A 12,408-nucleotide genomic window follows, 5' to 3' on the forward strand; every position below is an offset into this window, starting at 1 on the left:
AAATCTGTATTTACTGACATAGAAGGATGTCAAAGATACACCATCAAGTTAAAAAGCAAGGTCCAATGTATTTTTAAACAAATGAAAAACAAACCCAAAGCTGACTTACTCCCAGAAAGAAGTCTGGAAATACACACATGAAACTGTTAACACTTGGCACCCCCAGAGGGAAGAAGGGTGAGAAAAGCCGATCAGAGGGGAAATTTCAAGTTCTAAGTTTAGACACAGCTGTATTGTTTAAACATTTCTAAATTGAGCATGCCTTATTTTTACAATTAAAAAAAATACCATGAGTTTAGATGTCTCACAAAAGTGAATTAATTATTTATTTTACATTAAAATATGAGATAAAAGAAGCTGATAAACATTTATATGTTTATAAACTTGTTTATGTCTTTTTAAATCTTTGCATCTACTATGTTCAACAGGAGCTTGGCTTTCTCTAGAGCAGTGCCATCCAAAAGAAATACAATGTGATATGAGTCACAACGCAAACCACACACATAATTTTACATTTTTTAATAAACACCTTAAAAAGTTTTTTAAACAGGTAAAAATAAACAGGTGAAATTAATTTTAATTATGTATTTCATTTAACCCAATATATCCAACAAATTATTTCAACATGTAATCAATATACAAACTTATTAATGTGATATTTTACTTTTTTGGGGTACTAGATCTTTGATATCTAGTCTACGTGTTTTACACTTACAGCTCATCTTAATTTGGACGAGTCATGTTTCAAATGCTCAACGCCCCCTGTGGCTGGTGGTCGCTGTATAATGCAGTTCTAGAGCATGCACAAGACAAGATGTCTAAGCAAAACTGAAGAGGCATGCACATCAGAACTGGAATGGACCCCGGCTGTTTTCGGCTCCAAGCCCTTCCCTGTACATCTTCGGAGCGTTAGCTTACTTAGTGAGGGTGGAGCTGGACCCAGAAGCCAGGACTGCATACTCCCTGACCTTGCAGTACCAGACTTCCCCAGCTTTAGCTGGGGTCCACTTACTTTAATTATTATCTGATACACTAAAATTCTGAATCACCAAAATAATGAGAGCAATTTTGAATTTTTTATAACAGTCCATATGCTTTATTACTAAGGATTTAGAAAGAACAAAGTAAACAACTTCAATTTTTCCATCCCAGTTAACAATATTATTGAATGGGAGCTGACTCAGTCTCTCTGGAAGAATAACCATTGCAGAACACTGTGGGTCTGAAATGGCATGGCTTGAATACAATTAGGCTCCAGTTTGGTTTTGTTTTCAAAGGGGCAAGGCCCTGATACAGGTTTTAGAACAGTTCTTCTGGGGGACACATTTGTAGGGCCAATGATATGGTCCAATTGCCTTTTCTCCAAAAGGGAAATGGAGGTTCTGACACATTAATGGACTTGCCCAAGAGAGCAAATCCAAGTTAATACTCATCACATTTAAAGCGAGTATGTCGGTTAATTAGAAAAGAAAAATATAGAAAATGGTCAAAAACACAGAAGAGCCCTGGCTGGTGTGGCTCAGTGGACTGAGTGCCAGCATGCAAACCAAAAGGTCACCGCTTTGATTCCGGTTAGGGACACATGGCTGGGTTGTAGGCCAGGTGCCCAACTGGGTGCATGCGAGAGGCAAGTGTTCCATGTTTCTCTCCCTCTCTTTCTCTTTCCCTTCCCTCTCTCTAAAAACAAATATATAAAATCTTAAAACACACACACACGACTTTTTCCCAGAAGAGTGTCATACAAATGGTCAATAAATATGAAAAGAAGCTTAGCCTCATATACAAACAAGGCCAAATTAAAACATTTTTCTATCAAATTGAGATTTATCATTTGCAGTGTTGGTGAGGGCATGAGGAAATAAGAAAACATGATAGATAGAAATTACCATTTTTGAAGGGCTTTTTATAATATGTATTTTTAATTTTTTATCAAAATAAATACATACTTACAATTTTAAAAAATCATGCAGTGTTAAAATTTTATGATAGAAATAAGCAGTTCCCTGTTTCACTCAGGCCCACTTCCCACAGCCAGCCACTTGAAATGCGTACACGATCTTAATAAAGGAAACAAACCAACCAATAAATAAAGTACTTGGGTTTTTAAAGGATAAATACCTACCCAAGCATTCCTGACTCTTTGGTCTTTATGATATAGAGGAACATTAATAACGTATGAAACATATTATTTCGGCCCTGGAACAAAGACAAAAAAAAAAGCAAGATTTAAACCAAACTGAGCAAAAGATTCAGTCTGATAGGTAAATGCAGATCTTATCAATACACATTCTACAAACTCAGAATTCCGTGTAATTCAGATTTTCATTCATTCATTAAATGCGCTGCCTACTTTGTGCTAGGAAATGGAAATACTGCAGTGAATAACATAGAGGATATCCATGTAATCAAGGAGCTTAAAATTTAGTAGAAAGGCAGACAGTAAATTCAGAATTACAAAAAGTATGATGAGTGATGGGGGGTGAAGAGGAGAGGGTGCCGTGGGAACATACACAGGCCTCTGAGCCACCCACGCTGGTGAGGCAGCAAATGCCTGCTCGAGGGCAAGATTTTTAATTTGAGACCTGAAAGATGACCAGAAAGTGAATCGACTGGGAGGTTTCCACACATGGGGAGAAGTAGCTACGAAGGCCCGGAAGAGAGCTATTGCGAGGCTGGTGCCCTGTATACTGCACACAAAAAATGCTATGTCCCCAAAATTCACATCATAAACGAAACAGTGGGGATTAAAAAACTTTTGATCATACTTCAATTATATGTTAATAACAGTATAAGTAACATGTTAAACATAAATTTATTTTATCTACAAGCGACTGTAAGGCAGCATTTTGCTAGCCTTAAAATCAAACAATTATATGTAATTTCTCATCTGTACATCAGCTCTTAACTTAGATTTTCAAATTCACTGGTTGACTTGTACCTGTCTACTCCAATTCAGTGTTTTTACTGAAGAATCTGAGGATACATAATTTTTAAAAGTGTTTCTTAAAAAAAAATTTGCATGGGCATCCAAAGGAACTTCAATGGCCTAAAGTATTTACACAATAGTCAAATATTAAACTTGAAAAAAATGAATTAATATTTTTCTTGGGAATCGGAGAGAGAACACATTCTATGCTTATAGTCAATGTAAAATTTCTTAGTAAAGATGCTGGTAACAAAAATAACTGCAAAGGTCATCAAAAGAACTGATGTTTGCAATCAAGAGTAAAATACCTGGATAGAAGTGTAAATTGGTACAATAACCTTCTTTACAAAGTAGTTGATACGTATTTTAAAAGCCTTTTCCAAATTAAGCATATAATACTTTTATAGATAAAAAAAGAGATATGGAAGAAACACATTTTCCCTAATTTAAAAAGTTTACCTATTCCCAAAATGAGAGATTCTAATTTTAAAAATATTATAAAAGCAAGTCATCCGTGACCTTACATAATAGCAGCTTCCACATTTAGAAGTACCTTTGGAAGATTGTAGACGTGACGCTGGTAGATTAGCTCATAATGGGGAGGGTTGATAGCACTTTGATAAATGCAAAAAACATTCTCATTTGTCACATCTGCAAAGGAAATATGCTATGTGAAAAAACAAACAAAACTACTAGATGTATTTCATGTGAAAGGCTCAACGCATTCTTTTAGGAGAGGCTTATACCTGGTTTATTTGGTGTCTGAACAAAGTGCTGAGAAGTAAATGTTTTTCCATCGGGGTATTTAGGATGTGGAGGTAATCTGGAATCCAGGTAGGTGCAAAACACATGCATGATGATCTAAAAATGAGGAAACAATTTTTCAAAGTCAGCATGAAAATCTATCTTGGATGTAGCCCTTTAAAAACATCTGTGTTTATGACTCTAATTTTAAAACTTTTCCATAAAGAGAGAATTAGCAAAAATGCTTTTAAGTGGTTATAAGATGAAATCTGTAAAATGAAAGATAAAAGATATTTCTAGTTTTCTGTTAGTGGATCATTCATACCCATACAGTTAATGAACAGAAAAATCAAGATAAAATATGCATCTATTCAATTCTCAATTTGAATTATCAGCATTTAAAACTTCATTTTCACACTTAACAGTCACCATAAAAAATTAAGAACTTGGTTTTGAAAGACTCTTAAATGCCCCAAAACTTGATAGTCTTTGATCTTATAAATCTAGTTCTAGGAATCTTTCTTAAAGTAGTAATCCCAAATAAAGAAATGTGCATCATGATATTCTTTGCAACATTATTTAAGACAGAAAAAACAAAAATCCCTTCCCTTACAACATTTCTCAAACTTTTAGATCCAATATATGAGCATAGTTAAATGACAGTGCATAATAATGAAAAAACTACGTAAACACTGTACAAGTGAAAAAAAGTATATACAATTTTAGATACAAAATGATTACAACTATGATTTAAAAAAAGACAAAAAATTGCACAATATAAGTAAAGGAAAAAAAAAAAACCAAACCAAAATAGTGGTTAGGTTAAGATGTTGGTACAATTTTAATTAAAAACAACTTTTTTAATCCTCACCCAAGGGTACATTTATTGATTTTAGAGGGAGAGCGAGGGAAAAAGAGGGAACGAGGCCGAGAGAAAGAGAAAGAGAGACAAGTGTGAGACACACAGAGAGAAACATCAACGTGAGAAACATCAATTAGTTGCCTCCTGTATGTGTCCCGATCAGGGACCAAACCTGCAACCTAAGTATGTGTCCTGCCTGGGAATTAAACCAGAGACCTTTTGGTTCACGGGACAATGCTCCAACCAACGGCACCACGTCAGCCAGGGCCAATTTTAATTTTTTAATTCTACCTTAATTTCTCAATGCTTTTTGATACTTTGATCATGGGGGGAAAACACATAAATCCAATAAGAAAACTGAAAACAAATAAACCTGGAGACTTACAGCAGAATCAGTGGGCAGGTCTGTATCCCACTTGCGTCCTTTGAAGTCGCCACCTCTATTCCATCGAAATGAGCTCATACAGCCTCCTTGGGAAAGTTCTGTAGCAAAAAAGGTGAAATAAAACTAAGAATATGCAATATGAAGGAAAAAATGCCTAAGGGGTTACAGTAAATGAAGCATATCATTTAAAAAACCTGATCAAAAGACTCAAAGAAATATAAGATGTAAAAGATTGGCTTAAACATCACCTGAAGAAAGAATCATATAAATCCAAAATGTGATATAAGGCTAATATTTTGGGTTCTTAAAAAAGTCAATGTCATGTGGGACAAGGTAGCAGATCTGTTCTAGACAAAGAGACAAAAAACAAAGAAAAAAACTCAATATATGTAATGAGTGAACCTACACTTTACCCTAGTTAGAAAATAAAAGGTATGTAACATTCTTTGGACAAGTGGGAAATCTGAATATGAACTGTATATTAGGTAATATAGAAATATTTTTAATTTTTAAGGTATGATAATCATATTGTGGTAATGTAGGAGAATGTTGTTTATTTATTTAGGAATTGGTGTGCTGAAAAGTAATGATGTCTACAATATACTTTCAAAAGAGAAAAAAGGTACATGTGTATGCATATAGGATCTGGCACAAATAACACCCCTATTTTATTACAAAATCATAAGCATGTAATTCTGTAACATAACCATATCACACTCGAGCACACCATATGACATTTTAGGTGAAATGTTCAAATTGCTGTACATCTTGTGCAAAACATTCATGCACCCTCCCAATCACACTCAAGCCGGCGTTACTTCTGCAGGAGCCTGTATATGGAGGGGCGGGTGGAGAGAAAGGAGGGCAGAGAATCAAATACGGAAAATGTTGGCAACTATTCAACTAGGGTTCCTTGTACTTTTTAGACTTTTTTGTATATTTGATATATGTTAATACTTTATGTATAATTTGTATGTATGTGCACACACATACATACTTTTTTTGGATATATACATATCCTGCTACTATGAGGCAATCTTGCCAAAAAATTGTAACCTGAATTTTCAGGATGTACAAGAACAGGAATGACGTAACGCTGTACCATGGGGATGTATTCAGCAAAAACCATACCAGGGGAAACACTACAGAACAAATAACCCAGCTCTTTAAAAAAAAAAAAAAAAAAGGATAGATGGGAAACCTATAGCTTAAAAGAAACTTAAATAGAGCAACCAATCACAGCATGTGGTAATATCTGAATCCTAATTCAAACAAACAATACCAAAAAAGTAATCACACATTCCAGGAGATGTTTGAAAATTTGTACGTAGGCTGTATATTTCATGATATAAACAAATTGTTAAAAAATATTAGGTGTAATATTATGGTTATGTTTTTTAAAGGTCTTATTTTTTTAGAGACATAGACGGAGCTATCTAGGTATAACGTGACAATGGTACACAGGATTTGCTTCCAATAACAGGAAGAGAGGAGGTGGCTGGGGGACGTGGAGAGCAGAGGTGGTCCGAGGACTAATGGTTGCCGGGACTGGATGCTGTGTGCAAGAGGGCTGGACATATTATTGTGTCTAGTTTTATGTATATTTGAATTCTCCTTAATATAAAAAGATTTTTAAAAGTCATGATAAATGCTTATTCCTGAACATCAGTCAAACCTAGGGGAAAGAAGAGCATACACAATATTTTCAAAGGAAGATTTAGAATGAATCTGAGGAGTGAAATACTATTTCTAAAACCTGTTTTAGTGATGAGAACATTTTAGAGTTTATCCAAATAAAAAGAGAGGCAAAAAGAGAGCGCAAGGGAATGTCAAGGAGGCTAAATTTTCTGATTCTCAAATCAGCCTCCTTAGATCACATTCCCCCTTGCAAATGATCAGAAGGTAAGAGAAATATAAAAAAGAGTAACATAATAAATATGACATAAAAATTGAAAGTAGTAAGAATCAACCTGCTGAAATTATAAAGAATGTCAGAGTGGCACCCATTCTTGGTGGTTTAAGAACAGAAAATGATGGGGCAGGACAGAGAGCAATGGGGGGAAATGGGGACAACTGTAACAACATGAATAACAATAAAAAAATAAAAATAAAAGTAGAGAAAAAAAGGAATAGCAAAGGAGTGAAATATTCACTTGAGCCCATTTAGCTCATTTTTAAGTATCTGTATATCGAATAAGATTATTAACTAACATATTCAAGACTAAGTATATTATTTTGACAATTCTTAAGCATATAAAATAGAAGACCCAGAAGTTGTTCAAGTATAAGCCTTAGTTAAATACATAATTAAATACATTTTTATGAAATATAAGATCATGCTTACATTCCACAGAAATGAAATGATATTTTTAATTTTTTCTTTTTAAAAAATTTACTGACTTTAGCCCTGGCTGGTGTGGATCAGTGGCTTGAGTGCCAGCCTGTGAACCAAAGGGTTGCTGGTTTGATTCCCAGTCAGGGCACAAGCCTGGGTTGTGGGCCAGGTCCCCAGTAGGGGTGCATGAGAGGCAAGCATACACTGATATTTCTCTCCCTTTCTTTCTCCCTCCCTTCCCTTTTCTCTTAAAATAAATACATAAAATCTTTAAAAATAATTTACTGATTTGAGAGAGAGAGAGGAAGGGAAGGAAGGAGGGAGGGAGGGAGCAGGAGAGAGAGGAAGGAGAGAGAAACATTGATTTGCTGTTCCACTCACTTATGCATTTACTTGTTGAGCCTTGCATGTATCCTGACCTGGAATCAAACCTGCAATCTTGGCGTATTTGGACAACACTCTAACCAACAGAGCTACCTTGTCAGGGCTGATTTTAATTTTTTCACAAAAATTCTTTTCCCCTGTTACCTTTATTTATAAATTCTCAAAGTAGTAAAAAAGTCCTCATTTTGTTCCACTTCAAAGCAATAGTTACCTTTGATCCTTTCGAATAAGTATTCCTGATTTGGGGTAAGGTCTAGATACTGCACAATTGTATTCAGAGTTGGGATGAGAGGGGCTTTGACCAGAGCAGCTTGTTTCAAGCTGGTAATACTAGCCTCTGTTAAAAAACACACACACACACACACACAGAACACATTATTATTCATGTGAGTCTCTAAAAAACTTAAAATGTTCTTCCCTCAATAGATATTGAAGGAAAAAATGATACCAATAATAGTTTATCTTAACAATTTACATTATCTACTTTATTTACAATTTATTTTATCATTTCCAACGGGTGGCCAGATTACCTACCTATCTCCCTCCCTTCCTCCGTCCCTTCCTCCCTCTTTCTCTCTCTCCCCAAAAGCAGCCAGATTCATTTTGGACGATCTATAAGTAATATACAAAAGATATAAAAATAAAAGAAATACAGCCGAGCCATAAAAATAATATTGGAGAATACTTAACAAAATAGAAAGAGCTGGAGGGAAAAATAGTAACAAAACAGTATGACTCCAATTTAATTAGACATATATACATTATGTATGTACAATACTTCCTCAACTCCTAAATGTGTACTTTTCATGTTCTTAAGTTATGGGATAACTTACAATTGATATATATAGTTAGTATCACAGTATTTTCTTTAAAATTATTAACTGGTTTTCACTAAATTGATAGTAGTTATTTCTGGAAGCAGAATTATGGGTAATATTCTTCTTTGAGTACTTCTGTACTTTTTAAATTTTCTACTTGAACATACCTATATTGCTTTCGCAGTTATAATGTTCTTTTTTTAAAAAGCATATCATGCTGGAACTGACACATGCTACGTGGATGAAACTTGAGAACATCATTATAGTAAGTGAAAGAAGCCAGTCACAAAGGCCAACATATTGCATGATGCCATTTACATGATATATCCAAGAGAGGCCTATCTACAGAGACAGAGAGTAGGCCGGTGGTTGCCTAGGGCTGGGGAACGGGCGGTGGCGGGAGCCCTGGGGTGGCTGCTAGAGGGTGTGAAGGGTTTCTTTTTGAAATGCTGAAACAGTCTAAGACTGGTTATGATAATTGTTGTACAACTCAAACCTTTTAATTGTAGACTTTAAATGGGTAAACTGTATGCTAAGTAAATTATATTTCAATAAAACTATATTATAAAAACAATTTAATTTTTTCTTCACCTCAAGATAACAAGAAGTTGTTAAATAGCCCAAAAGCTACAGAAATTTTCCACGAGGCAGATTTGTTAAGGTAAACCAAATGCTGGGCTCTGTTTTCACTTACCTCCTATTTGCAGCTCTGGACAACCCATGCGTCTCATCTGGGTGCTGACAGACTCAATCTCTTGTACAAGTGGCACCAGTATCGTCTCATTGATCCACTAGGGAACAATGAGGTAAAGATTTTACATACATAATTCCAAAACATTTCTCAAATAGTTATTCATAGGACTCCAAGACTTTTTTACTATTGTGTACTTATAGTAACAAAGTGTAAGAGAATGGAAGTAGGAGCTACGTGAAGTCTAGCGAGAGCTAAGTAAACATTTCATTGGAGTTTATTCTTAAATCACATATGCCTGCTTTGTTTTTTTTTAGGAAATATAAAACTTTCAGGTATGTGTTAAGTTTTTCTTAAATGTTTCTTTCTGTGCTTATTATACTTAAGATAAAAGGATAAACTTCAGTTTATACTTCCAGGGTAATTATTCATATATTAATTCATGTAGTGTTTATATTGGTTTGTAATTAGTAACACAGTTTTTTAAAATTCTCACCCAAGGACATGTTCATTGGTTTTTAGAGAGAGAGGAACAAAGAGAGAAAAAAAGAGAGAGAGAGTGAGAGACATCAGTGTGAGAGAGAAACATCAATCCTTTGCTTCCATATGCGCCCCGACATGGGACTGAATCTGAAACCTAGGTATGTGCCCTGACTGGGGGTCGAACCTGCAACCTTTTGGTGTATGGAATGATGGTCCAACCAACAGAGCCACTTGTCCAAGGCAACAGTATTTATTTCTAAAAGCCATCCAGGCTTCTGGTTCAAGAAAGTAGGCAGCTGTTTTTCACTACTCCCTCTTGATACTCTATTGAATTATAATAAAAGAATGAAAAAGGAATACAAGTGATTTCAACTTATTTCTAGAAGATGCAGAGCTAGTGAATGAATGTTGCAAGATGCAACGGGGGAAGAAACGGTGGCCTCTACAGAATCCAAGTGGACGCAGGTGGAATGGAGGAGGGGCCAACTTGCCAGCAGAACCTGTGAAGTGCAGGTACTACAGAGGGAGAGAACCAGAGGCGGGTCTGAAACAAGGCAACTACCTTGCTCTGTGCAGGGGGAACTGGCCTTCCCAATCTCCAGGCTAAAGATAGAGAGGGTGCTTTTTTAGCAAAGTTGAAGAGATTAATATAGTTTGACATAGTTTCATGCACATATTATCTTCTCTAACTGAAGTTTTCTGAGGACAAGGACCTCACTTTTGTTTTCCTTACTTTTCTAGACACACAATAGGCTCTGACAGAAAAGCTCTTTGAAAAATAAAATTGAGAGGCTGGAAAAGGGATGAAAAAATGGACGCTGAGGTAAATGTCACGTGCCATCCATATTGCACTTCTAATAATTCTGCTACCTAATTAACAACTAACATCTCTAATTGGTATTCTAATAACATACTTTTATATTAAGAGACACTAATACTGTACAAAGTGTAATGTCAAACTTACATTTCTGAACTTAGCTGTCCATGAATCCATATGATCAAGGAGTTGTCTATTCATAGTCACTCTTGCCCAAACCTATTTAAAATGTTTAAAATGAACAATCAGTGAGGGAAAAATCTTGCCAGAAATCAGTCATTCTTTCCCCCAACCTCAAAAATATTTGGAATACTTTGAAAAAATTTTTTTCACAAACATCAATAATGATTTAATATGCAGTAATTTTCTTATGCACTTACTGCTATTCATGTAGACACCTTTAAAATTCCTTATGTTGGTATGTTTAATAAATATTCTTCTTGCTTTTAAGAAGAAAATAAAAACCCTTTATTTGGTATTACACTGATAAAGTTACAGACTATCAAATGTTCTTATCTACCTAGCTACCTATCTATCTATCTTTGTGTGTGTGTGTGTGTGTATAAAATCCTCGTCCAAGGATATATTTATTGATTTTAGAGAAATGAAGGGAGGCAGAGAGAGAAACATCAATCTGTTGCTTCCCATTTGTGCCCTGACCAGGGATAGAACCAGCGACCTTTTTGGTATACAGGATGACATTCTAACGAACTGAGCCACTCAGCCAGGGCCTAAATATATTTTAAAAGCAAGCATCTTGTGTATGTTAAGTACAAAATGTTACTTAAGATGCCATTTTATAAATGAATGCAAAAAAAATGTTTTAGGCAGGACACTAATGTCAACTACATGTCATAAAGAGTAAAACATACAGTATAATTCAGTTTTAGGTACACAAAGTTAGACAGGAGCCTTTCCATTGTTTAGTGTGTGCCAGATTTATGTTCCCAGCCAATAAAAGTGGAGGTTACAGAAAAAGAAAATATTCCAGAAGTAAAAAAGACTTTCTAATAATCTGTAAATCATAAATATTGTCATTTTTATTTTCCATTTACCTCCTCTGCAGCTTGTTTAGAACTGAGATCCGCTTCATCTTTGTTCGCACATGGGGCTTGAGACCTACAGGCAAGCTGATACTGAAACTTCTTTAGAGTTTGCGCATAATCCCCCATAGAACGACTGTAGTTCCAGAAAGTAGGACTGGTGGAAGGTGAGGTCGAATCTGGGCTGCCTGCAATGATTAATTCAGAGCATCAGCGTGTTGTAGTGATTCTGGCATCCAGAGTTAGTACGTGAACAAGGGCTATCTAAGCACAGAAGCAATGGCAACCAAGGAAGACAAAGCTCGAAAGAGCTTGTTTCTCTTTTCTTCTCCCTGGCATTATCTTTCCTTTTGAGAACATGGACTACTTGTGCTAAAAGTTAACAGGGATATTTCTGAACAACATTAATTTAAGAGCCGTAAGTGGTTGAAAGTGTTTATTTTTGTTATAAAATTAAGTCTTTCATTCTATAAGACTTTCAAATGATTCAACGACAAATGAAAAAAGAAAAACAACAAATTTCTTTAGGAAATAAGTAGGCTAAGAAGCTCCTTGCTTGAACTTTTGAAAGTTCTTTCTGAATTGGATAACTAACACATCCGATTAATAAACTACTCTTTGGGCTAGCAACTAAACTCACTCTTCCTGCACTGTATTCTCTTCTATTCATATCGTGTAGTAAGTCCGGTGTTGCATTAACAGACTCTGCTGATCACGCTTCTGAACTTACTTTTAGGAAATGTAGGCAGTTACATTTAGGGACTTAATCCTATAATTACCAGACAAATTACTGTGTTTTGCTGTGTGTAATGCACACTTTTTTGCCCCAATTTTTGAGGGGAAAATAAGGATGCGCATTATACATGAATAGCACTAATTCCATATCTATAGAAATGCTTTTCTTTTATTTATGCTTATGT

The 12,408-nt window shown here is 35.3% G+C and overlaps 1 protein-coding gene across 1 annotated transcript in view; it reads right to left on the minus strand.

Annotated features, from left to right (window-relative positions):
• Positions 1-12,408, minus strand: part of TMEM209 (transmembrane protein 209) — a 32,924-nt gene that overhangs the window by 3,275 nt on the left and 17,241 nt on the right. The window contains exons 7-14 of the mRNA XM_054564039.1: positions 11,501-11,676; positions 10,593-10,664; positions 9,149-9,245; positions 7,848-7,973; positions 4,918-5,015; positions 3,673-3,787; positions 3,480-3,577; positions 2,123-2,196 (exon numbers count right to left, since the gene is read on the minus strand). Of these exons, the coding sequence (XP_054420014.1) occupies positions 2,123-2,196; positions 3,480-3,577; positions 3,673-3,787; positions 4,918-5,015; positions 7,848-7,973; positions 9,149-9,245; positions 10,593-10,664; positions 11,501-11,676 (856 nt within the window). The remainder of the gene's footprint in view (positions 1-2,122; positions 2,197-3,479; positions 3,578-3,672; positions 3,788-4,917; positions 5,016-7,847; positions 7,974-9,148; positions 9,246-10,592; positions 10,665-11,500; positions 11,677-12,408) is intronic.

Source organism: Pteronotus mesoamericanus, unplaced genomic scaffold (genome assembly GCF_021234165.1).
Source record: "Pteronotus mesoamericanus isolate MK-2021 breed Mesoamerican mustached bat unplaced genomic scaffold, CSHL_Meso_final scaffold_85, whole genome shotgun sequence".
In the NCBI taxonomy this organism is placed as follows: domain Eukaryota; kingdom Metazoa; phylum Chordata; class Mammalia; order Chiroptera; family Mormoopidae; genus Pteronotus; species Pteronotus mesoamericanus.